This window comes from Misgurnus anguillicaudatus, chromosome 1, assembly GCF_027580225.2.
Source record: "Misgurnus anguillicaudatus chromosome 1, ASM2758022v2, whole genome shotgun sequence".
NCBI classification, from domain to species: Eukaryota; Metazoa; Chordata; class Actinopteri; order Cypriniformes; family Cobitidae; genus Misgurnus; species Misgurnus anguillicaudatus.
Window position 1 is genome coordinate 31,622,517 of NC_073337.2, and position 27,757 is coordinate 31,650,273.

Consider the following 27,757-nt stretch of genomic DNA (forward strand, 5'->3'; position numbering starts at 1 on the left):
GTTTGGACTTTAAGCCACTTCATTTAATCTTGAATTCTGCATGGACAAAAGAGCAGGATTTTATATAAAGTGCTGTTGTCGCTTGAGCTGCTGCAGAAGGTGAACTTCTGCGTTAAGAATTAAAAATTTGATTTTATTTACTTTTCGCATTCATTATTTGTTTATTTATGTATTTCTTTTATTATAGAAGTCCAGAAATGTTATGCAAGGTTCATCTCAGTTGTCAGTTTTTTAAACATACATCACAATGTCTTGAATAAATACAAATATTGTGAGCAAACACATTTTTGCAAAATTTGAATATTGTTCATTTATTTCAGTAATTCAATTTAAAAGGTGAAACTTATATATAGACTCATTACCTGCAAAGTGAGATATTTCTAGGAATGGAAAAATTGTATTGTAGTTGCGAGTACACCTGAGTATTATGCAATTATTCTTGCCTCAGTAAGTACCGCAAAGTGTCCTCCTTTTTGGTGTTATGGTAATGGCCACCCTGTGTTCTCGGTTGTAATCATTATACATGTACTGTACAAAACTTTACTCACCCCAGTTAAAATGTTTGGTTAGTGTTATTTCTTGTACTAATTTTTTATAACGTTGTTTTTTACTTAAAATGCCAAATTACAGTAAAGTTGTGTAAAAACCAGAAATTATGAGTGTAATTTCATACACCATACAAACCTTTAACATGACATTTGAATCCTGGCATTTGAATTGTGATGTCTACACTTGTTGTTTATAAGTATGTGAATATTGCATTCATATACAAAATGAGTAAAGTACAGTGTTACACTAGTAAATTTATAGAAATAATAAACAGGCACAAGGCATGTTAATATAAGTTGCTTTGGTCTGTTTTATAGATTTTAGTCAAAGTGCAGTTACTTTTGAATACTTAAGGTCAAATAATAAACTCAGATTTAACTGGATGTTAACACTTTCTGCTTTAACCTAGAGACAGTTTCTTCAATTGAAACTGTATTATTCCAATACATTACAATTATTTAATTTTTTGGTTTAAAACCTTTTAAACATAGTTTAAAGGTATTTAAACATTTAGGTAAAATCGTTGCCCCCTGCTGGACATTATTTGATTACATGATTAGTAGTTGGAACGAGATCATGGAAACGCCAAAAAATATAATTGCGTTGCTGCGTGAGTCACAGATTCGAGGGGTAGGTCTGCATATTTTGCGCGAAACAGTCTGGGAAAACAATGATGAGGGAAGCGATATTACGCATTTTCTCAAAGTGAGGATTCCAGGAGACCGTGGTGAGTCCGTGATCCCCGTACTCCGGCCCACAGACATCGAAGCTTTGAAAGCAGGTAAGACGTTTTCTACACAGAGTAACACGTGCGTTGCTTGCGCTTTTCATTTTTTGTGTGCTCTAATTTAACTGGATGCAAAAAAAAATGTTTTTATAAAATGTACTTTGAAATAATACATTTTTAAAAGTGAGATAGACAAGTTGTGGCATGTCATTGCAGCAGAAACAGTTCGTGAGGCCATTCCGGTTGACGACAATCGGTGAGTAAAATTTTGTTAGCCTTAGCATTTCTATATCGAATGTTGTTAAGAGGTTACATTAGCAACAGCAGATAATACAGTAGTGTTTATGATATTATATTTTTTGTTGTACCACATTATTTTAATTACTAATTAGCCGTTGTATGTTGTCTACGTTACATGCAATTAACGTTACCTAAATTAGGTTGAGTTATCATGATTCATGACAGCAACTGTAAAGTTGCTTACTCCAGTAAGATAAGGCCAACTGGTTAGTGATTAACTTAACAGTTTCAGTCTTTTCAGTAGATTTACGATGGGGGACAGTGCACAAGACAATCCAGAATACTCCACAGAAGGTAAACAAGATGCTAATTTACATGTATTTCCAAGAACAGTACGCAATGCCACTACTTATTGTTATTATTATTATTATTATTGTTGTTAGCTGTGTCTGAAACGGCTCCCTATCCACTATATAATGCACTATATCGGGTGTCGGCCATTTTGTAGTGGTGTCCGAAACCCCAGTGAACAACTTTATTCCCCACATTCATTCACTACTTTTTACCCACAATGTACTCTCATTCGATGTACTTTCGTTCACTCATATTTCCCATGATGCAACGGGAGACGAACGCCTAACTTGAATCAGCTGAAGGATACTGACAGTAAACACCAAACATTTAGGTTTATGGACCATTTCAAAAGATGTAAACAAGCACTTCCTGTTTCAGTTTTTTAACACTAGATAAACATTGGATAAAATAAACCAACGGAACATATAAACCTGAATTAACTGAAGTTAAACAAACATCTTAAAGGTAATGATATGTGAAATAAAAAATAACTGTCACAAACTGTAACAGGAAGTGTTTCTGGACCAGTGTTGTTTACATCATTTGAAATGGTCTATACACTTGTTACTTCTTTTTGTCAGTTATTTTCTAAATTGAAAATAAACAGATGTAAAATAATTGCGTTATCTTTTATTTAAAATCTGATACACATTTTTATTAAACAAATATTTTAAATAAACAGCAGTAAATAAATATTATAAGCAGTTGTTTTGCTCTCTTTATTATAAACTAATAGAATAAACATGACAAATGTGAATAACAGTAAGAAAGTAAACTTTACCATTTCACGGCGCAATCAATAAAGCCACATGAATCTCTGTGACAGTTCTCTGACACATGATATTTACGTCAGTGTCCGAAATTGCTCACTCATTTTCATTTGCTTCTTCCCCATATAGTGGACTCAATTGTTATTCCCCATATAGGGAATAGTGAATGATTGAACAAGGGAACGGTTTCAGACACAGCTGTTGTTTTTCGTGTGTGTGTGTGTGTGTGTGTGTGTGTGTGTGTGTGTGTGTGTGTGTGTGTGTGTGTGAGCGCGTGCGTGCGTGCGTGTACACTATGTAAGTCAGCTTTGGTAAACATTTGCTGCCAATATCTAATTGTGGTCAAAAGTTTTAAAAAAACATTTTCCAAGTGACAAAAAACAGATTAAGATGGAGGCTAGTCAAAGCTGGTCATTAACAGGAGCTGTTATAACCAGTTGATTCCTCCTCCCCCCAGCAGTTGCATCTGATGAGGGAAGTACTCTTGCTCCTACTGGCTCTGTTCTCTTAAAAAAACTGATGGAAGAGAAGAGTGTGTTGATGGACCAGAGAGATCAGTTGAGAACAGAGCTGAATCAGTTGATGGATTCTGCTGCTGCTGCATCTGCCCCTGCTCCATCAACTGCACATGCCCCTACTCACAGCTACAGTAAGTTAGATTGTTGTTTTTAAACATGATGTGCTTTAAAAATATTTATATTTCAAGTTTCCCCATACATGCTTTTGTATTGGTAGTTGATTTTTTTAAAAAATACATGTAAAGAATTAGTTTAAAAGAGGTTAAAGCAGAGTACATTTATTTTCTTTTAGAGAAACCAACAAAGAAAAGGATTAGCTCCTCATCATCTTCGTTGTCCACTTCCTCCTCTTCCACATCTTCTTCAACATCTTCTTCTGAGGCAGAAAAGAAGAAGAAGAAGAAGAAGAAGAAGAAGAAGACAAAAAAACCCAACGAAAGAACATTTGGGAGAAGGAGTAAGTTGAAATTATAAAATGCTACTTAGCTAACACCCTGTCAACTTCTTCACCTGCATTCTGCAAATTTTGGACATGATTTCAATGTTTCATTTTTTGTCACTGAAAAATTGTCAAACATTAATAATTTCTCACTGTGTATTTTTCAGCAACCCCCTAATAAGCGGTTTGGAAAATAGATGTATTGTGTTAGGGTTTCCACATTTATGCTATACTCGGGGTACCACAATTTTTTAAAGGGTTAGTTCACTTTGCTGATAATTTACTCATCCCGATGTCATCCAAGATGTACATGTCTTTCTTTCTCAGTAAGAAATTAAGGACATTTTTGAGGAACACAATCCAGGATTTTTATTCCTTTAATGAACTTCAATGGCAACCAAATATTCCAATGTTCAAAGAAGGTTCAAATGCCTGTCTCAATGCAGCTTCAAAGTCTCTACATGATCCCAGTCGAGAAATAAGGGTCTTATCCAGTGAAACAATAGGTTATTTTCACCCAAAAATTCAATTATATACTTTTTAACCACAAATGCCCATGGTGTACCATCTCTGAGATGCGCCATGCACGCGTCATCATGTTGGAAAGGTCACGCGTCACGTCATCTGTCTTAAGTTATTTGTCTATCTAAGTTATTGTGTACTGTGGTGTTGTGAAGTATTGAGCCCCCCCCCCCCCCCAGTTATTGCGTCCCACATAAGGACCCTAGTAGTATGTCTGATCTAAATCTGTTATCATGATAACGTGTAGCTAACGTGAGCTGTTTTAGGGTTACATGGTAGCTTTATGTATATTATAATGCTATATCCCGCTGCTATGAAGGCCTACAGTTAAATCCTGATGCTGTGTGCAAGATTATGTAAAACTAAAAGAAAAATCAGTTTGTTGCCATCAAGTAATACATTATTTTATAGTGCTTTTCATAGTAGGTTTGCCTGCATCAATAGCAGATGAGAAAGTCCGCAAAATTTAAAAATACTACTGATATTGTGTCATGAAATGTAGTTTAAGGAGTTTTTCAGTCGAGAATGTAGTTGTCTGAAGCGCAAATCTGTGGTTTATTTATAAAAATACCACCTTACCTAGGGTAGTCCTCCTGATGTTTGCCGCTGGTACTGAATCATTTACCTTTTAAGCTACTTATACTGTTATACTTTTAAATTCACAATATATAACTTCAGTTATATACTATTATATGAAACATATAAGTTAAAATACATTAATGACTCGTTATAAAGTAGGTCAAATGACATATTTGATTATGTGATTTGTCTGATTTGTAAACGGGCACTAAAGCGATTACCCTTTAAACGTGCTTTGAACCAGTTGGATTGCTTGGGTCCTTTGTTTTTTTTTTTTTTTGAAAATGACACATCGCTTCGCTGGATATGACCCTTATTTCTCGACTGTGATCGTGTAGAGAGTTAGGGGCCAGTCACACCAAAAGCGCTTTAAACGCTTGCAAACGCAAGGCGCAACGCACTGCCTTTTTTTAAAAAGAGCAGTGCGACGCGGCTTTTCATATTGCTAAGCAACCATCGAGTCAGCTGTCTTGTCAATCAAATATTGAAGCGTGAACGCTCTTTAGCTGTTATCTGTCATATTAGCAGAAACTTTAAAAAGAGGACGCTTGCTCTGACCTTGTTTGAGGGTGAGAGGTGCACAAACACGCAGGAGAGAGTGAGCGAGTGGAGTCCGGTTCTTCAAAGCAACTGTAAACTTCCCTCACCACAACGTAAGGCCCGCCTCTCCCCTGATTCGATTGGACAATGGAAGACGCGAATGACGTCAGGCGCTTCTCCGCTCTCAGCGCTCCTTCAAAAACGCGTGTGTGGCAGGCGGCAAAAAACCGCAAGGCGCTCGGCGCGCATAAACAGCGCGCAAACGTGCCCTGCCCATAGAATATCATTCAAAAAAGGCGCCTGCAACTGCCATAAACGCTTTTGGTGTGACTGCAGCCTTAGAGTGTTTTCCTCAAAAACCTTAATTTCTTTTTGAATTAAGAAAGTAATACATGGATATCTTTGGACATCGGGATGAGTAAATAATCAGCAATTTATTTTTTTTAAGCGAACTAATTCTTTAAAAGCATAAAATCTGTATATATATTTCACTTGCATACACTGCACAAACATCCTCTTACCTTTACTACTTTTTCTCAATTTGAAATATCAACTTCAAATTAATATAACTTCAGGCTCTAAATAGGTGAAAGTGAAAACAAATTCTTTGTGCCGTACTGCTTAAATTTATCCAGCAGTAGGTCTCTGAATTAGAGTGTGAAGCTTGCACTGATGGTACAAAGTAGTCTTTAAACTATTTTATTTATCTTTAAACATGTTTAGCAACACCGTGACATCTCAGACGGGCCATTTCTGCTTCCTGCTTGTCATGACTCTTAATGACTGCGTCATTAATGAACATGCACAGAACATCCTCGTTTTTGGAAGCAATACGATCAAGTGTATACATGGCTAATGTTTTCTTAAAGGCGGAGTCCACGATATTTGAAAGCCAATGTTGATATTTGAAATCACCTAAACAAACACGTCCCTACCCCAATAGAATCTGGACCTTCTGTTGATAGACCCGACCCACACATACGCAACCCGGCAAGGATGTCAGTTAGTAGACACGCTCCTTACTGCTGTTTGGCTATAAGTGTGTTTTGGTAGTCGGCCAGTCTTCTTTTTCCAAAGCGTTTTTCAAACATCGTGGACTCCACCTTTAACAAATGGATAGCAAAAGGTGGTCCCACTTTATATTAAAAGTGGCTTTAAGTACTATGTACTACATCGAAAAATAAGTACAATGTACTTATTGTGTTGTTGATGTATTGTAAAACACTTTTGCTGCTAGTGAGATGTGATACGGGTAAGGTTAGGGACAGGTGTGGTGGAAAGTTATAAGGGTAGGTCCTAGAGACTTGGGGGTGGGGGCGTTTTAAACGGGCCAGAGAGAGCTTTCGAAAGACACCAGCCCCGAGTCTCTACTCAAGTGTACTTTTTTCTCTGGACTCTCTGTGATTTCAGATGCTTTGCCGCGTCGGGGTCATTGCCTCGATCGCAACGAGGTAACTTTCGAGATTGTGCGACAAAGTTTGAAAATAACGGGCAAATGTAGGAAAAACGGGGTTGTGTACGTTTGGGGGGGGGGGGGGTCGGTAAGGCCCCCCATGCAAATAATGGGCAAATGTACGAATAACGGCTCCGTGTCATTTGGGGGTTGTTAAGGCCCCCCATGCAAATAATGGGCAAATGTACGAATAACGGCTCCGTGTCATTTGGGGGTTGTTAAGGCCCCCCATGCAATAATGGGCAAATGTACAAATAACGGCTTTGTGTCGTTGGGGGGGGCATGGGGACGCCTCAATACGGCACCACCTGACCCGAAGGTCTGCCCAGAGGCGGCCCATTGGGCATGAAAAATTTTGGAAGGCCGGTGCGCAGCTGACACAAACCCGCATACTTTTCCAATTACCTAACAGGCTCATGTCACGGATTCCCTAGGCATGTAAGGGTCAACTGTGTAATTGCAAATGTAATTACATAATTTAATTAAACATGCTGGTATTTTTAATATATGTACAATGTAAAAACATGTATGTACACTAAGTCCATTGTTTAAAATTATTAATTTCAATGTAAGTACATAAAACTTAAAGCTACTCAATATAAAGTGGGACCCAAAAGGTTTATACCACCACTTACAATCCGAATAAAATTGCGTTCATATTGATGTCATTGGGATTATTAATGGCATTTACATGGTTTTCAATCAAATTGTGGTCTTAACCCAATTACTAAAGGATTATAAAGGTCCATGTATGGATCCACTGAGTCAGTGCAAAAATGCCTAGTAGGAAATAAAACACTAATTGATAACACTGTGATATCAATGTGTATGGACTCCATAATGTTATACAGTTATCAAACAACAACACTGTGCCGAAGAGCTGATAACAGTTGTAATAATGACTGAAAATGTCTCTCTGTCTAGTGACAACCCCGGAGCAGGTTACACACCGGTACCTGCAAATTCTGACAACATTCAGAAAAACAAAGAGCATCCCTGAATCCTTAAAAAAGCACAAGGTTGACAAAACTACCTTGGCCTTAACAAATATCATTGCAGAGGTATGTATCAGTAAATATGTAATCGTAATTGTACTGTTACTGTTACACAGCTTGCTGTCATGTATAACTGCGACCACTTACTACTATTACAATGTTAATATTAGTTACACTTAGTAAAAACTAATGCGGTCTAAACTAAATAATTTTTAATAATTTTAACTATTGTAGTCCTGTAATAAATCCTCCTTAATGAAGGTGTTAATTTTTTTTTTTTTTCAGATCATTTTTGATATATCTTGATTTAAACTGCATAATCATATTCGTAAATTGTAGGCCTACATAGTATTGGTGTTGAATTACAGTGTTATGTTAAAGGCTTCCCTATTGTTTTTGGGGCAGTAGAAATCTCGTTTCAGGTCCTGGGGCCCTTTATGGTGCTTTTCTATTGCATAGTACCCCACGGTTTGGGTCAGCTCACCTCACTCTGGCTTGGTTAGTTTTTCCATCGAGTTTAGTAACACTTGAGTGGGAGAGATTATAGGCGTGTCGTTATATTTGCGCTGCCTACTGCTGTGACATCATACATGTGAGAGTGTCGTTGTACATTCCCATACATTAATTTATTTCTCAGTCCGCCACAAAATTAAAATTTACCACCACAAATAGATGTTTGCACGTAGCATTTATCACTACCTCTGTCTCACATGACAGTCGAGGCACTCCACTGAGCCTCATTTAAGTTGCATTTGCGAACGTACAACTCGAATGTGCCGCCACGAACTGCAAGTCTGGAAAAAAACTGGTATGGGGTTCCTGATTCTCAATCTGTGGATGTTTTTCATCGCTAAAAGGGAGTTTGGAAACTTACAGCAACGCACAGATGACAACATGCTTGCTCAGGACCGCGTAAGCTAGCTAACACATAGGTAAAGCTAATCTTTTACATTATAGCAATGACGCTGGCAGTGACGATTCTCTCAGACAAATCAGTGATCTACAGTGTTTTCGCGTCATGTTTTGGTATCAGCTCAGCTCTCTTGGAACCCCAACCGAGGTGGTACTAAAAAAAGTATTGGGTACTACGTACTGCAACCAGTGGAAAAGCTCCCAAAAGTAAGCTGACCGACCCAAACCGTGGGGTACTATGCAATGGAAAAGCGCCAAATAGGCCCTACTGGTCTCAGGGCCCCCTGTACACACTTCCCCTTCTCAATCTAAGTATTTTGAGTTTAAAAAGCTGTTCCAATATTTAAATGTAAAAATATATTAAGTTAAAGGAATAGTCTACTCATTTTCAATATTAAAATATGTTATTACCTTAATTAAGAAGAGTTGATCCATCCCTCTATCATCTGTGTGCGTGCACGTAAGCGCTGGAGCGCGCTGCTACACTTCGATAACATTTAGCTTAGCCCCATTCATTCAATGGTACCATTTAGAGATAAAGTTAGAAGTGACCAAACACATCTACGTTTTTCCTATTTAAGACATGTAGTTATACGAAAAAGTTTGGTGATACAAAATAAAACGTAGCGCTTTTCTGGGCGGATTTAAAAGAGGAACTATATTGTATGGCGTAATAGCACTTTTGGGAGTACTTCAACTCGCCTGAAATGTCCGCTCCCCTTCTCACTCTCATAATGGGAGAGGGAGAGTTTTACTGCGCCAAGTCGAAGTACTCCCAAAAGTGCTATTACGCCATAACATGTAGTTCCTCTTTTAAATCCGCTTAGAAAAGCGCTACGTTTTATTTTGTACCACCAAACTTGCTCGTATAACTACTCGTCTTAAATAGGAAAACGTTGATGTGTTTGGTCACTTCTGACTTTGTCTCTGGGTGGTGCCATTGAATGAGTGGGGCTGGGCTGGATGCTGTCGAGGTGTCGCGGCGCGCTCCAGCGCTTGCGTGCACGCACGCGGATGGTGGAGGGATGTATCAACTCTTCTTAATTAAGGTAATAACATATTTTAATATTGAAAATGAGTAGACTATTCCTTTAAGTTAATTACATTTTTGCATTTTTAACAAGATATTTTCTTGCAGCGTTTCACATAGTTCATTTTATGATAGAACATGGGTGTCCAATCCTGCTCCTGGAGGGCTACAGTCCTGCAGAGTTTTGCTCCAACCCTAGTAACACACAACTGAAAGTCTTCAGGATTACTTTGAAAATTATGTGTTTTATCATAAATCAGATTAAATGATTGCTTAGTAATGGAGCTAAACCGTGCAGGACAGTGGACCTCAAGGGATTGAGTTGCCCACCCCTGAGGTATATATCTATCTATCTAATTATTTATTTTTGTTTATTTGAAGTTTACATTCCTAACCTGAATACAGAGAAAGCATTTTGTAACACTTAACATATTAAAGTTTAGGGCTGGGTATTGTTAGGAATTTCACAATTCGATTCAATTTCGATTCTTGAGGCTTCGATTCGATTTAATTCAATATTGAATTACTTGCTTCGATATCGATTCAATAATAAGTAAATACACAAGCAATTAAGTACCTGAGTATATTTTTAAATAATGTGTGTAGTATTACTAATGTTTGATCACGTTGATGGTGAAGGCTTGAAAGAAGTGCTGCTGTTTGCCATCTTTGATCTTTCTGTTTTGATAAAGCGCGTCTTGTACAACCCTGAATGCTCTCACTAGAGTGTTGCCACTTGCCGGGGGGGCTGAATCGATTCATAGGATTTGATGAATCGATATTGAATTGAGAAACAAATAATTGCAATGCATTGATGAATCGATATTTTTACCCAGCCCTATTAAAGTTAAATAAAAATGTAATAAAAATAAAAAGCAAAGCTTGATCACAGCTTAATCCATCTGTATTAAACATTTTATTTCAGTCTTTTGACTCATTTCTGCATTATGGTAACATCCGTACCTGTGTGTGTGTGTGTGTGTGTGTGTGTGTGTGTGTGTGTGTGTGTGTGTGTGTGTGTGTCTGCCTGCCTGTCTGTCTGTCTGTCTGTCTGTCTTGCACTCTTGATGCTTTAGAGTTTTACCCATTCATTCATGCTGTGTACTTATCGTGGCTGATTTGTGAATTGTACACTCACAAAAACATTTTTTTCCATATTTTGCCATTCATTTCCTATTATTGTACTAGTGTAACAAGTTTTTTTTTTTTTGACATTCTGCTAAATATCTAAATATTTCTCTATTTGTGTGATTACAGGTGGCAATTGCATCAGATGGAGAGGACTTCACAGTGCCTCCCTATACTGCAGGGACAACCTTGCAGTCATATGCAAAAGATTTGCTGAAATTTCTTTCATCCTGCCCCCAGCTGAAGTCAAAAATTGAAAAAATGAAGGCAGCAAACAAGCTGTTGCCTATAAAAAACAAATTTAGGGGTTAATTATTTTCAAATAATTAAATTGATGTTCTTTTGTTAAATTGTTCATTCATCGTTAGTTGTTTTTACAGTTTCTTGTTATTCTTTTAAAATTGTTAGTATTTAATATGTTACAGTTTGGATAAATATTTTTGTTTTAAATAAACTTGTTTTGGGTTCAATTAAGGTGTTTCTACTATGCTTTTAAATTTGTAATTTAGTTCTTTGTTGATAACTTTGGCTGAAATTAGGTTTATCTACACCAGTACTCTAATATTTAATTTACCCTAAAACTACACAGAACAAGGGGGTAACAAGTGCCACTTTAATTTACAGCCCCGCAGATGTCGTACTTACTCTGTAACTATGTGAAACAAAGGCGTAACAAGTGCCACTTTAATTTACAGCCCGCAGTTGTCTTACTTACTCTGTAACTACGTGAAACAAAGGCGTAACAAGTGCCACTTTAATTTACAGCCCACAGTTGTCTTACTTACTCTGTAACTACCTGAAACAAAGGCGTAACAAGTGCCACTTTAATTTACAGCCCGCAGATGTCGTATTTACTCTGTAACTACCTGAAACAAAGGTGTAACAAGTGCCACTTTAATTTACAGCCCGCAGTTGTCTTACTTACTCTGTAACTACCTAAAACAAAGGCGTAACAAGTGCCACTTTAATTTACAGCCCGCAGATGTCGTATTTACTCTGTAACTACCTGAAACAAAGGCCTAACAAGTGCCACTTTAATTTACAGCCCGCAGTTGTCTTACTTACTCTGTAACTACCTGAAACAAAGGTGTAACAAGTGCCACTTTAATTTACAGCCCGCAGATGCTGTTCTTACTCTGTAACTACCTGAAACAAAGGTGTAACAAGTGCCACTTTAATTTACAGCCCGCAGATGCTGTACTTACTCTGTAACTACAAGAAACAAAGGCCTAACAAGTGCCACTTTAATTTACAGCCCGCAGATGCTGTACTTACTCTGTAACTACGTGAAACAAAGGTGTAACAAGTGCCACTTTAATTTACAGCCCGCAGATGCTGTACTTACTCTGTAACTACGTGAAACAAAGGGGTAACAAGTGCCACTTTAATTTACAGCCCGCAGATGCCGTATTTACTATGTAACTACATGAAACAAGGGGGTAACAAGTTTGACTTAGACTGTAACAACACAAAATATTGTATATTTACACAGTAACTACAGAAAATAGTTCTATTTTTGCTTGCTTTGCTTTCACTATAGTTGCCTTGCCTATTTTTAATTTTGCTTGATGACCCAAAAAATTTCTGTACTCTTTTTCTTAAGGTAAGTAACCTTTGTAATATTAAAAATATAGGAATTTATAACTTCGTCACAATCCCCATTTCCATACTCTACCATCTGCATTACTGATAGTGATCACAGGCTATTGTCACAGCTGTTTATTCAATACAGTGGGGGTTAAAGGTTTGGTCTTCTGATTGGTCAGTTTAAATGTATCATGTTAGGTTTAGTCACACGGTCAAGGGATAGAGAATAAAGGTCTTGGTTTTCATGAGCTCTGGGCTTTTGCTTGCTGCCCTCTGCTTTTCTTCTTTATCTGAGTTCTTGGGTTTAGGCCATTAGGCCAAGATTTCGGTTCTTAATGGTGATTCTCTTTCTTCTAAACTTTCTTTCTCTGTTCTCTATCTTATCAGGTAATATCTCACATACATTGGAAACAGTTAATTGTTTGTATTAAGTACCATTTCATGCATTTATAGTGTAATCAATTCAATTGTTACTTTAAGTCAGTACTGTTACTAAACCTTTTCATTTACAAATCTGTTGTTTAGTTTTGATTTAGTGTTAATACTTAAACGCTACATATTGCAATTCAATATATTTATATTCTAGCAATGCTCTCGCACATATCTTGCTATTATATCTTGCACTTATTTCCGTCATTAGTAGGTTGCAGAAGGGTGATAATTGACCAGAAATAAACAGTTTTATAATATCTTGCTGTTTTAACATTTCTCAGTCATTTCGGCGTTCCTACAGACTGAAACACTGTAGTGAATCCACCCTTACACCTTTATTGAAAATTCTAAATAAATTGTATCGTACTAATAAATAGCATTAGCCTACACTTTAACTGAATTTCAAGTTTTCTTGTTCAGTAATCTCCATCATCATGCATCATGAAATTATAAAATATGGTACCCCGTGGTTAAAAAAATACTAAGCCTAAATATATTTTATTACCTATATTATTTCAAAAATATATGTGATGTATGACTATGATTGAATGAAGACCCAGCGTACGTTACAACCATCTCAGAGGTCTCTTCTGAATCAGCGCAGTTTGTGGAATCCATGTGAAAGCAGATGACGCCAGTGTGATCACCACGCACCAGCTATATGTGGAGAGTGTGATCGAGCCAATTCAGTGAATGTGTTTTCTCGCTAAATTACTCTCAAACATAAAATTGTTTTGCAAGTAGCTTACGCCATATCACGTAGGCCTAATATTTGAATCGTTAGCCAGAGGTTACTTACTGTATAAATAATTTGCAATTTCCCACGTCTTTAACATAATATATTACATAATGCCATGTAATATTAAAATAATTAGCCCTTACTTATAACATACTTACTGCATATATTATTTGTATTTTTTCCTGGTTGTTGCCCCTTTGTTCCCCAAATGTTGTAGATTGTTCCCTTATAATTACACGTACGTACTTCATAAGTAAACTATAATTACAGAAACTTACGCTGTAAATTCGCTGTACTTACGCAGTACTTTACTGCATATATCCTGGTTGTTACTCCTTTATTCCATAAATATTATAAATTGATCCCTTATAATTACATGTATGTACTTCATAAGTAAACTATAATTACAGAAATGTATGCTGTAAATTCGCTGTACTTACGCAGTACTTTACTGCATATATTCTGGTTGTTACTCCTTTATGCCATAAATATTATAAATTGATCCCTTATAATTACATGTATGTACTTCATAAGTAAACTATAATTACAGAAATGTATGCTGTAAATTCGCTGTACTTACGCAGTACTTTACTGCATATATCCTGGTTGTTACCCCTTTATTCCCCAAATATTATAAATTGTTCCCTTATAATTACACATACCTACTTCATAAGTACACTATAATTACAGAAACATACGCTGTAAATTCGCTGTACTTACGCAGTACTTTCCGGGCTGTAATCTAAAGCGTTACCTTATTTTTAAAGGGATAGTTCACCCTTAAAATTATAATTTTCTCATAAATCACTTACCCCTGTGTCGTTCTAAACCACCAAGTGCTCTGATTGTCTTCAGAATACATTTTTAGAATTTTTTTATGAAAACCGGGAGGCTTTTGTCTGTCCCGTTGACTTAAGTCAGTCTCACAATACGTTTCCCAGAAAAGAATGAAGGACATCGCCAAAAAGGTCCATTTTCCATTAGTAGTTTAATAATAATATTGTGAAGTGACAAGAACACTTTGTGCACAAAGAAAAAAAAATTGTTCTCCTCCTTAGTTGTTGAAAGTGTATTCAAGACCAGACTACAGCGATGCTGCTGACATCACCTGCAGCTCACGTCACTTGCTGATGTGGTTACCAATGTTTTTTTTAGTTTTTCTACGCTTTTTTTAAAGCATAATGCAAACATTGTAACAATACTTAAACAGCCCAAATAAATGTACAAATTACTTGGCAGCCTATTCTGTCTGTACGCTGGGAACTACGTCAGCAGGTGACGTCAGCAGCAGTCATAGTCTGGTCGTTAACAGGCTTTGAACGACCAAGGAGAAGAACAAACTGTTGAAAAAAATTGTCATTGAAATACTGATGGAACACTGGGCTTTTTGGCGATGTCTTTCATTCTTTTGTGTTAAACGGACTGTAAAACCCACCGAAATCAATGGGACGGACAGAAGCCTCCCAGCCCTCATCAAACATATCCAAAAACGTGTTCTAAAGACAATCTAAGAACTTGCTGGTTCAGAACGACCCAGGGAAAGTGATTTATGATAAAATTGCAATTTTGGGGTGAATTATCCCCTTAAGCAATTACAGCGAGACAACATGTAAAACAAATTAATTAACATTTAAAGAAAAAAAATTTCTCTCACACACACACCACACACACACATTGGCATATGTGGTTTACCGGGACAATTCCATAGACACAATGCATTTTATACTGTACAAACTGTATATTCTATTGCCTTAACTTACCCCAGTCCCTAAGCCCAACCATAACAAAAATCTGTTGGAAGTCTTTAATCTGAAAAAGTACCACTTAGTATTGTGTCCCTGTAAAGCATGTTTATAGCATATTAAACATGTCATTATACACTATTCCCCATAAACCACATATACCAACCCACACGCACACACACACACACACACACACACACACACACACACACACACACACACACACACACACACACACACACACACACACACACACACCTCTCACACTCAAGCCAAGTAATTAAAACAAGTTAAACACATTTAACCAAAACACCACCACTCTTTTTACAGCACAAAACATTCTCCTTTGCAGACTCAAACACAGGCGCTAACACTAACTGCTTTTCTTTTGCTAAATTTGTCTCTTGCACCCACCATCTCGATCGAGCCACCTCTTCATTGTCCCCTCCACAACTGTAAGGGACCTTCTCCGAACTGCATCTTTAAAATAAATAATCCATATTGTCATTGTGAAATCTTTAACATTTAATGAGCATATTAAAAAGAAATGTCTAATTTTTATTAACAAATAATTAACAGATATATTTACCAATCACTACCTCTCTGAGTTAGAGGGTGGCAAATAAAGTCTTTTTCATCCAGTTGAGGTTTTAAGCCAGGGAGTTGTCGGTCGCCCTCTTCAATATATGCCATGTGCAGTCTCGTACATCTGTCCCGCCAATAAGCCCCAACCAGTTAACCTGAAACAGATTTATAGTCTTAATAGTTGGTCATAGTTTCATACAGGACAGGTCATACAGTAGTTGATTGCTTATATCAAAGAGGTGATGCATGCTATTTTTTGTGTGCTAATTTAAGAAAAGTTGTGTGCAATCCATAGAAGTAAACTGTTGTGTGTTTGTTGTAGTCCAAGAAAAGAGATTTAAGTTGAAGAAGATAACTAGCATCATTGTTTACTTACACTGTAAAAAATTTCTGTAACTAGCTGCCAGTAACTTACTGTAGATTTTACATTTATGTTATTTACTGGCAACAGTTTGTTCAAAGTTAAATTAACATGAAACATTTTCAGTCTTTAACTTCTACAGTAAGTTACTGGCAACCAGCTGCATAATTACAGCTAATTTTTTACAGTGTAGGGTTTTGTACATTTGCACATCGTTCACATGTCTTTAACACTTACACATCAAAGGGTGTGTAAATTCGTGAATCTGAAAAATGTGCCCTTCTGAAAAAAACAGCATACCAGCAAGACCAGCATATGTTGTGTTTTGGTGCTGGTTTGCTAGTAAACATCAGCTAAACAGCCTCAAACCAGGATCATCACCAAACCAGCATTAGCACCAGCATCCCATGCTGGTCATACCAGCAAGCCACAGCATATGTTGTGTTTTGGTGCTGTTATGCTGGTGACCACCAGCAAAGACCATCATAATTCCCATGCTGGTTTGATGCTGGATTTTTCAGCAGGGTGCTCTTTAACTTCTTAACTACTTTAGCTCAAATAAGGTTGTGCGTACTGCTCCTTTTTATGAAGATACGAACGTGTGTCTGAATTCTCTGCTTGATTATTAAAAACCTGTTAACCTGCATGTGAACGACGACTGGTTATTTACATCTTTCTAAATGGATTCAGCTTACTAACAACAATATTTAAGCTAACGTGATAGCTGGCTAAACATGCAGGAAAATTCACGGTTTTGAATATGTAGCAAACAATTCCTTTTCATTGTTATCATGCATTTTTAACATATAAAAACTAAATCAGTGACTTACCAGTTATTGATGATGGTGTCTGTGTCGAACGGGAGCTCAGCTTTGTGCTCTGCTTGATTCAAATCATAACAGCAGTCGTGATGTTGCCGTTCAACAGCTAGAGGGCTGATTGCCGCATCACGGAATCGGGCCATGTACTGTATACTGTCCGTCTGAAGCATAAACATTTTTAAATTGCCGCCAAACAGCGTTACAACGGCATGTGTCAGTTCCACTGGTATCGGGCCACATACTGAATTTCTGACATCATACATATCTTGGCAGTATCATATCAAACCATAATCGGTCCAGGCACAATGCAACGTAGTCGGTCCGACTACAGAATGCCAGATTTGGCCCGATTACACTGAGACGCTACTTTAGTAGACCCGGACTTCAGCTGAGTATGCTTACACTCGGGCCAACAGCTATAAATAGTGTTTACTACTGGTATACTATTTCCTCATCTGGGCCAGTTCTGGCGCATACACAAAAAATCTGTCCGGCTTTCAGCCGACACTGGCGGAAAAAAGCCAGAATCGGCCCAGAACTGACTGCTATCTGGGTAGACTAGTCCTAGACTAAAATAAATATAAGAGCTGTCCAAACTGAAAACAACTTACATTAACATACAGGGCAGGACTTACTGGGGTGGGGGCCCCTGGGTTTGAGTACATTTTGGGCCCTACACTCTCAAAATAAAAGGTTCAAAAGCTGTCACTGGGACGTTACCCTTTAAATGGGTCCTAATATTTACATATTTAATATATATGTACACACTTACACAACAAAGGAAATGAAAAATCATGATCAGATAATTGGTGCTCTTTAATAATCAGTTAGTGTTAACACTAGCTGCTAATTTCAACTCTAACAGAAATTATACAACATCCCTAACAAAAATTAACCATGCTTTTACTACAAGTAAAACAGTGTAGTCTAGATTAGTGAGCATACTGTGATTTTTCCCTCTCACCTTTAAACTCACTTGACCCAGAGCGACACACCAGAATCACCTAGCCTGGGTGCCAGACGATCTTAGCCCCACCCACAACATTTTGAGAACGGGAAGATTGGTCTGGGGTTTCTCCGTTGAGGAGCTACTATGCTAGACCCAAAGCTGGTCGAACCAATCAAATTGTCAGGGCGAGCTTTATACGATGATGGACAGATGATCAACAGTAACGTAATGAATCACGTCGCCAAAGAGCACGTGTGTTGAATCTGTTTACAACGAAATGGCTGCTGCTGTAGAATTCAGATGTGTGGATTCAGACATTGAGTCTGTTCCAAAAGATATCAACAGAGCATTGATTTTAAAAGAGGAACAGAGAAACGCGAGCAAGGCATTTGTTGATGTTTTTGTCGTCTGTAAGGTTTTGTTCTGTGTTTACTTGTGTTCTGTGTATTTTTGTATTTTGGACTTTTATTTTGATATCCTGCTCTGTTCAGACTTTTATTTTGAAATGCATCATGTCATGTCACAGTTCACACTTCCTGTCTGTTTTTGTATTTAAGTCACTTCCTGTACACCTGTTCCTGGCTGATTATTACATCGCCACATCCTGTTTGTATCTGCCTGTATTCTGTATCTGTTTAATCTGTTTTATCTGTTACCTGAATCTGCCTGTATTTTTGACCTGTGCCTGTTTTTGGATATCTTGCCTGTTTGCCGCCTGCCCTGTTATATTTTGCCTGTCTTTGGATTACGATTACTGGATTTACCTTTGGATTTGTTTGCTGGCCCTTATTGGGATTTTACAATAAACACCTTTTGCACATGGATTCACGTTTTCATCGCTTTCATTAAAGCAACCCGTTACATCGTCCTTCCTACGGGATTCTCCAAAAGTTGGTCGCAACTGAAATGGGTATCACGGCGATGCAACTCGGCGTGCATCACGAGATGGATATAATTAGTGGTTGTTGCCAGCTTCTTTTCGGAAGCCCGGAATCGTGGCTGCTGAATAAGTGGAGGGACATGCTAGGCTCCAATAATTTCAAGCCAACGTAATGGGTATCGTCGTGGATGAAGTTCACCTAACGTACAAATGGTAAGAGATAGTCTTACTGTATGACTGAAGGGCTCGTTATAGTCGTGCGTAGGTCCTACGGCGTAGCAGCGACGGCGTAGGTTCCGCGTCGGTTTTCATTTATACTTTTGCGTCGTCGTCCGCGTCGACGTGCAAACACACGCGCGACCGCTGGTAGGCAGTATCCACGCGTGTAACCACAGTAGCAGCACAAACGTGAAAGAAGAAGAAGCTTAGCAAGTTAACCCACAAACGAAGAAGAAACAGGAACTTGTTGTGTATAATTTGAGAAGACCAGCAATGATGGAAGTAAATAAACAGTGACTTTTGATGCAGTTTGAGTTAAATCACTCCTCAACTTGGCTCATCTCTGTTTTCACCGTCACAAACGGAAATACCTCTGACGCAGTTTTTTTACCTGACGGGAGGGGTTCTGGTGGACCAATCACAGCGCTTGCGGTCCGCGTAGATCTGACGCGCTGTTACATTTTTTGTGAGGTGCGCGTCAGGCTACGCAGAGCTACGCACAGGCTACGGATAGCCTACGCCGTAGCTACGGCGTAGAACCTACGCACGACTATAAATCGCCCTTTAGTAAATACTTAATGTTGTGATATAAATGAAATGTTGTAAACATAATAGGTGTTGATGTACGTTCGCTAACTCAGACTTAGTATAATCACAATGTTAGTGTCATTGTAGCGAAATAACTAGCATTTCGGTCAGGCTGCAAAAGACGTAATTTTAACATACGTCACACACTCCGTTGCTCTGATTGGTCGTATGTCTATCCAATTGAGTGCAGAGGCATTTTTCGGTTGAGACACGCCTCATAATTATAGCTCAATGAATTTCAATTTTATTTATATAGCGCTTTTCACAATTTGGTAATTGTATCAAAGCAGCTTTACATAATAGATGCAGTGAAAAGCACAGAAAATCGACAGATAGCACAACATAATAAACGATAGCACAAGCAGTTAAATTTGCTACGGCTATAAATCAACATTATAAGCAAACGTATTACTAATGTAACGTATAGAAGTTAAGCCTAAAAAGGCTGCCTCCCCGGGTTGAAAAACCCCCTAGGAGAAAAAAACCCCGGAATTTTAGCCGGGGAAGTAAAAAAAGTCATAGGAGGAAAAAACCCTTGGGAGTTATATATATATATATATATATATATATATATATATACAGTGTTGGGAGTAACGCATTACAAAATATAATATATTACAGTAATATATTAGTTTTTGCTGTAACGCAGTAATATAACGCATTACTCGTAAAATTTTGGTAATATTTTACTCGTTACAGTCTTAGTAACGAGCGCGTTACAACAATGCATTTCAAAATTAGACCGTGTTATTTTAAATTTTTATTTTTGACCAATGTGCGCGACCAGCATCCACACATGAAAAAGCTGTGTAAATGGCTGCGTCCCAAACCGCATACCTCCACACTATACAGTGGGCGAAAAGCACTGCTTCTCGTACTCTTTGCCCACTATATAGTACGGAAGTAGGCGGCTTGAGACGCAGCGTATGTCTATTTCCACGTGCTGTATGCAACAAGTTCTTTAACTTTGTATTTGAAATGCGATTTGGACGCGGTGCGCGTCAAATATAGAGATGTTTCTTAAAGAGCCGAATCTGGGAAGTCCGCGGCTGTATTATAAGCATTGACTAAAGTGGTCGCAATCAGGTCCGGTAGCGCCGCACACGCATAATTTTGCGAATAAGAGCACTAAGTAAGAGCAACAGAAAGTTTCTATCGGTCTCCTGTGCTGCTTGAACATCAGAAGTAAAGAGACTTTTACATGTTGCCAGTAAAATCCATATCACACCAGCAATGACAAGGTAAGCTTTGCTATGATTACAGTCCATATACATAATAGATTGCTAGGCTATTCCTATGCTATCTACAGTTTTATTACAAACAGCAACCTAAACTACAACATAACATTAGTGAAGACTTAAACATGGTTATCTAAATAATACATTTAAACATCACAGTTTAAAGTTTTTACCAGCCTTTGTATGGGAGCCTATATTCATTGTTTGGCAAAAAGCAGTGCTCCTCTGTTTGTCTGTTTTATTAAGCAATGATATGTTAGCCTACATGTAATCCTATTGGACTGAAATGAGCTGTATTCCTTGAGGCCTAATCCTCCAATAGGACTTTTTGATAAGCTGTGTCAACCCAGTGCATGCCAGGTTTGTGCTGTGAATCTGAATTAAAAGTGATTAAAGAATAGAAATGAAAAGAGGTTGCGTGTCTTGCCATGTTATTAGGCTATAGGTTGCATTATAGTGGGCTCTTTTACCAGATCATTTGTCTATGTTTATGATTATGACAGTAATTGTTACTGTATTTTGCCATAAATCTTCACTTTGCCTATTCAAAGCTCGAGGGCCAACACATAACTTCTAGATTTATAAGCAGCAACAAACTACATTTTAACATTTTATAATGCCTAGTCATACTTCTGTTCTTTTGATAAAAGTAACTCAAAAGTAACGCAAAAGTAGTGTAACTCATTACAGTTCAGAGACAGTAATATTGTAATGTAACTAATTACTTTCAAATGACAGTAATTTGTAATATATAATGTATTACACTTTGGAAGTAACTTGCCCAACACTGTATATATATATATATATATATATATATATATATATATATATATATATATATATATATATATATATATATATATATATATATATATATATATATATATATATATATATATATATATATATATATATATATATATATACACATTGAAACGGAAGGAGATTAAGCGGGGATTAAGCGGAGATTAAGCGGAGATTAAGCGGAGATTAAGCTGAGATTAAGCGGAGATTAAGCGGGTTCTGCCGGTGGTCTTTGGTCAGGCATCAGCTGGACATCACGTTGAAGAACAGCTAGTAGATCAGTTGTGTGCCGACGTTCACATGTACCGGAACTGGATCTGTTTGTCTCGTCCTCGGGATCAAGGACGAGACAGGGAGAGAGAAACAAAATCTTATTAGCTTAGGGGCCGTTCACATAGAAAACAAGTGTCACACAGTAATGTGGTTTTAGTCAGCTCGGTTCCGGACAGGCTAAATATTGCTGGTTAAGTGTATTACATATAGTTGATGATTTTAGAAACGGAAAAATAACTCGTTTGACTAAGGCCAGAGGCCCCACTGCCGTCATTAATACTAACGTACAGTGGCAAACGGTTCTGTATGACATACTATTTTAAGGTCATGGGAAAAGACCAAAATTGCAAGCCGGCCCTATTTGGCAGTTAAGACTCAATCGAAAACCAATTCAAAGTTTCAGCATATTACTAAAGAGTATTAATGAGATTTACCATGCTTTGGAGTGTTAACGAAAAAAAGGTTTTAATTTATTCATTAATTTATTTATTTATAAGGTTGTACAAGCTAGCTATTAGGAGATAAGTACCATTATTAAAACAACTATTTGAAAGCCTTGTTAAAGAGAAAAGTTTTAAGTCTAGATTTAAAGTTATCTACTGTCTCTGATTTTCGGACGTCGGTTGGTAAATCATTCCAGAGCTTAGGGGCTAAGTAGGAAAAGGATCTGCCACCTTTAGACACTTTTGATATTTTAGGGATAATTAAGAGGCCAGAATTTTGTGACCGCAATGCACGTGATGGATTGTATTCTGATAATAATTCTCTAAGATATGAGGGTGCTAGGCCATTTAAGGCTTTGTAGGTGATTAGTAATATTTTAAATTGTATACGATATTTAACTGGTAGCCAGTGTAAAGATGCCAGAATTGGGCTTATGCGGTCATACTTCTTAGATCGAGTGAGAACTCTTGCAGAAGCGTTTTGAACTAGCTGAAGCTTGTTGACCTGTTTTGCATGGCATCCTCCGAGTAACGAGTTACAATAGTCTATTCTAGAGGTCATAAAAGCGTGGATAAGCTTCTCTGCATCTGATGCAGACAACATATGGCGTATTTTTGAGATATTTCTAAGGTGGAAGAATGCTGTGCGGCAGACATTGGAGATATGGCTGTCGAAGGATAAACTGCTGTCGAACATCACACCTAAATTCTTAACCGTGGAGGTTGGCACCACAGTGCAGCCATCTATGTGCAACTTGTAATCTGTCATATTATATTTGTAGCGATTCGGTTCGATAACAAGTATCTCTGTCTTATTGGAGTTTAGCATAAGAAAGTTATGTGACATCCAGTCACTTATATCGCTGATGCAGTCTGATAGCTTAGAAAAATTTTGTGTTTCGCTAGGATGCGAGGAGATGTAAAGCTGTGTGTCATCTGCATAGCAGTGAAACTGTATGTTATGATTTCTGATAATATCTCCCAGAGGTAACATATATAACGAGAACAGGATAGGACCTAAAACTGATCCCTGCGGTACGCCGTATTTAACCAGGGAGTGATGTGACTCCTCCTCATTTACATAAACAAAGTGATAGCGATTGGTTAGATACGATCTGAACCAAGCTAGCGCCTGACCACTGATGCCAACATAGTTTTCTAGCCTATTAAGTAAGATTGTGTGATCTATTGTGTCAAAGGCTGCACTAAGGTCTAATAATATAAGGAGTGATATTTCGCCACGATCGGATGTTAGGAGAAGGTCATTTGTAACTTTAAGCAGCGCTGTCTCTGTGCTATGGTGGGGCCTGAATCCTGATTGGAACTTTTCATACGTACTATTATTTGCTAAGAATGTGCGTAGCTGGCTTTCCACTACTTTTTCTAATATTTTGGAAAGAAAAGGGAGATTTGAGATTGGTCTAAAGTTATTTAGATCTCCCTGGTCAAGGTTTGGTTTTTTAATGAGCGGTCTAATAACTGCTAGTTTGAAAGCTGTGGGAACGTAGCCTAATTCTAATGATGAATTAAAGACATTTAGTACTGGGTTAGACACTATAGGGAATACCTCTTTGAGTAATTTTGTGGGAACAGGGTCCAATATACAGGACGGCATCAGACTCAAATTCTGACTAGAATTGAGTATGACAACGTCAGGCTAAGAATCACCACCACACTCATAAAAATGCATACTGTACAGCATGCATCTACATGTAATTAGCATTTTGAAAGACTTATATGTGTTATCATCATGTCAGGTTATTAAGCAAAAAAAAAAAAACTTTCAACAACAGCCAATGGCAATTACAGGAGCTGACTGATTTTTAGACTGGTTAGTGTTGTTACGAATGAAGACATGAGAGAGAAGACATGCCTGTATCTGTTCCTGTGAGTGTTATCTGCCTGCCCTGACCCTGCCTCTGCCTGCCTGTTTATGAGTTTGGATCACCATGTCTCTAATAAAACTGCAATTGGATCCTCTGTCTCAAGACTCCTTGTTACAAGTGTTAATCACAATCTAATATACTTTACAGTAATTATCTAACAACTATTGTTAACATTACCATAGTAGTTTAATGGTATAAGTGTTTTTAATTAATATGCATTTAAGATGACCATAAATTTCCTTTCATTTGCATAGTTGTTATGAAAAAGAAAAGATTTTAGGCTGTTATTTAATAATTATTAGACCATCATGTAATATTAGACACCAAAATCCAAAGTGGATAAGATGATCATTAATTAATTTTTGGGTCTGATATGAACATAATACATTAAAACCTTGAAAGCAAAAATAAAAATATAGCAGTTTACATTTATTTTAATAAATAAAAATAATTCAATAAAAATGTAAATAAAATTATAAAAATGTAAATGTTTCACAAAAGTAATAATGCAAACATGAAGCCATAAGTCTCAAGTAGTTCTGATCCAAATTTCAAGTTAAAATCACAAAAAAATGAGGTGTGTGTCACACTTTTAGTTGTTTTACCAACAACAGCCACTAGGGGTCAACGGTTTGCAGCATACACTTGTCACAAATTATTCAATTACTAATCACTGCATTATTATTACTGCAAAAAGGTTTTGAAATATGAAAACTACATTCTTAGAGCTTTCCAACAATATATAGTTTGTCAACATTTTTGAAGATTTATGATAGGATATAGTTTTATGAATATATAATAATTAATATGCATTCCTATGTGGGGGGAGCATGTAACAAAAACTGTCACTACATTATTTCTATCATCAGATGACCTTGAAATATGAAAACTACATTCTGAGAGCTTTCCAGTGATATATAGTTTGTCATGATTTTTTAGGTTTACAGTAGGGTTTTAGTCTTATAAATATGTAAAAACAAATTAGGCCTACCTGTGGCCCCGTGACATTTTAGAAACTGACTCTCATTACGTCATAATACTCCCAAAATGGTGATGCAATATGAAAACTACACTCTTAGAGCTTTCCAGTGATATATAGTTTGTCATGATTGTTTAGGTTTGGAACAGTGTATTAGTGTTACAAATATATAACAACAACGTGGGCCCACCTGTATACACGTGGCATTTTAGAAAATAGCTCTCACTATGTCATTCCTTTACCAAAATAGTGAAAATAAATGAAATCTACACTCTTAGAGCTTTCAAAAGATATATAGTTTGTCATGATTGGATAAGAATTCACATGCAAAACACTGAAGTAAATGTTGGGGTCCCTCTGCCGGGACAGTGACATTAGGATATAAATGTTTTGAGGCGCACTCTCTTTAAAATTGAATCAATTACTCTCCCTACATAATTTATTTTATAAAACACTGTTGATATATGTATTCTAGACCTTTCCAACAATTTATAGTTTGTTGTGATATACATAAAATTTATATTGAAAATAAGGACGTAAACTTAGGTGTCCCATGAGCGGGACAGCGCCACTTAAGGAGTCAGATGTGCGTTGTTAACTCTACGGCTTTTGTTATATTCTGTTGCTCTGCTCCACTCATTTAATTCTCCACAGGCACTGTTTGGTTACAGTGTCATGTGTGTGCTTGATGATGTCAAAGTACCGCGAGAGTGATTCGAAAGAAGACTTCTCAGTTTGATTTCTCGAATCGCTCTCGCTGTACCTTGATGTCATTCGTCTGTCTGTTGTGGCGCCACATCAACTTGAATACACAAGTCTGTCTGCTTTCTAATCACTTTTGTGTTGCGGTAATTTGATTTCATATGATGATCAGAGTGTGCAGTGCAGCATGAAGTCAAATATATCAAATACTCTATATAGCCGACTGTATATGAGGTTCAACCCAATTAGTGTTTCAGATGTTAATTCATCAATGAAAGTGAAAAGTTTCTAAGAAATTACGCTGTTACGTATCCTTGCCCTTTTTAGTGGGTATACAGAACTCACGTTAGACTACACCACAAAAAAACATGGTTACAAGAGCTTAACCACTTACTGTAGTAATCTTTTTCATTTCACTGAGTGCTTCCTTTTCGCGTTGCTCTTTTTTTGTTATCTGTAAAGCATGTCTCCCATTTCGCGTATTCACTATAGCATCTAACTTATGGGTTTCAACAGCAGTAAACGCAGGGTGTCATATTCATCACCAAGATGACTGAAATATATATTAACAAATTTACTGCACCATTCCTTACAACTTTTAGGTCTAGTTAACCACACTAGACCAACCAATAGGCTGTTAAAGAAAATTTAAATGACGTTCATATTACTGAACAAATCAAACAAACGCAAGCCCGGGGGCCCCCTACTGGGGGGGGGGGGTCCTGGGCTCAGGCCCAATCAAGCCCAATGGTAAGTCCGGCCATGCTGACATATCTTAAAATAAATCAGGGCCCTTTGTTTTGACTTAAAATACACACAGATAATGTCAGGGCCGGAGTGGGACTCATTTTTTAGCCCTGGAGCTTCATGCCACAATTATAATTTTTGCCATAATCGTACAGCCTTACCATAAAACATTTTAATATTATTTAAGTAAACTTATTAAATAACTAAAGGAAACAAATGTCTTTGTGTTTTCCCCTATATTTCTATTTCTAAAAAATGCTGGGTCTTGAGATTACCTGTTGGGCTGATAAAGTTTGGAAACCCCTGATATACAATTACACATGCAAGTTTAATCAAGTAGCCTATGCATTAGAAACAAATGGAAAAAAATCTTATTTTTTTGTACTTAGATCATGTCTATTGCCAAATAACGTAAGCTAAGGTAGGCCTACATTGTGTTAAAAAAAGAAAACATCATGGAACATACTTTTGAAACTTACTTTTTTCCAAAAAAACTGAGTTTTGCATCAAATAGATTTTTGTTCCTCTTGCAATAAACAATGAATAATGACTATTCATAGAGGATTCATTGTTACATCTATGACTTTGATTTAAAAAAAAATAAGATTTGTAAATCTTTTTCCTTTTAGAGGCCGTTCATATCAAGACACGCTCAAGTTTATTTTATATGTAGACGCGCGGCCGGCAAGCAGACTCAAATGTAGACGCATCTGAAACAAAACTCGTGTTCACAAGTAAGCGCTTTGAAAAGCAGAAGAAAGCAGCAAGCTCTGTGTTTTACATGCGTTTTAGATGTTAATGAACCATAATGCAAGAATTCTTCCAATAAGTGGTCAGGACTCGGGACACAATCAACTTAGGCATAATGCGGCGGGGACATCTCACCCAATAAATACGGGAATGGGGCTGCTGTGAGTGCTGGCAGCCTAGGGACACCAACCTTCATCCCGGTGGCATGACAACACCGGCCCTCGTGGCCAAAAAAAACCCCAGACTCGCCCACCGGGAAAGTGGCCAGTTCTCCCT

At 37.4% G+C, this 27,757-nt stretch overlaps 1 protein-coding gene and 1 long non-coding RNA gene across 2 annotated transcripts; one reads left to right on the top strand and one right to left on the bottom strand.

The window, feature by feature from the left end:
* The first annotated feature begins 3,456 nt into the window (after positions 1–3,456).
* Positions 3,457–11,405, top strand: LOC141365387 (coiled-coil domain-containing protein 106-like). Its single transcript, XM_073869869.1, has 3 exons — positions 3,457–3,615; positions 7,616–7,752; positions 10,886–11,405. Coding segments are annotated over exons 1-3 (321 nt in total). The 5' UTR covers positions 3,457–3,614; the 3' UTR covers positions 11,069–11,405.
* A 3,605-nt stretch (positions 11,406–15,010) lies between these two features.
* Positions 15,011–17,206, bottom strand: LOC129420537 (uncharacterized). Its single transcript, XR_012370636.1, has 3 exons — positions 17,033–17,206; positions 15,846–15,996; positions 15,011–15,736 (listed from the first exon to the last, which is right to left on the bottom strand). It is a non-coding gene; the product is annotated as an uncharacterized lncRNA (long non-coding RNA).
* Positions 17,207–27,757: the final 10,551 nt, after the last annotated feature.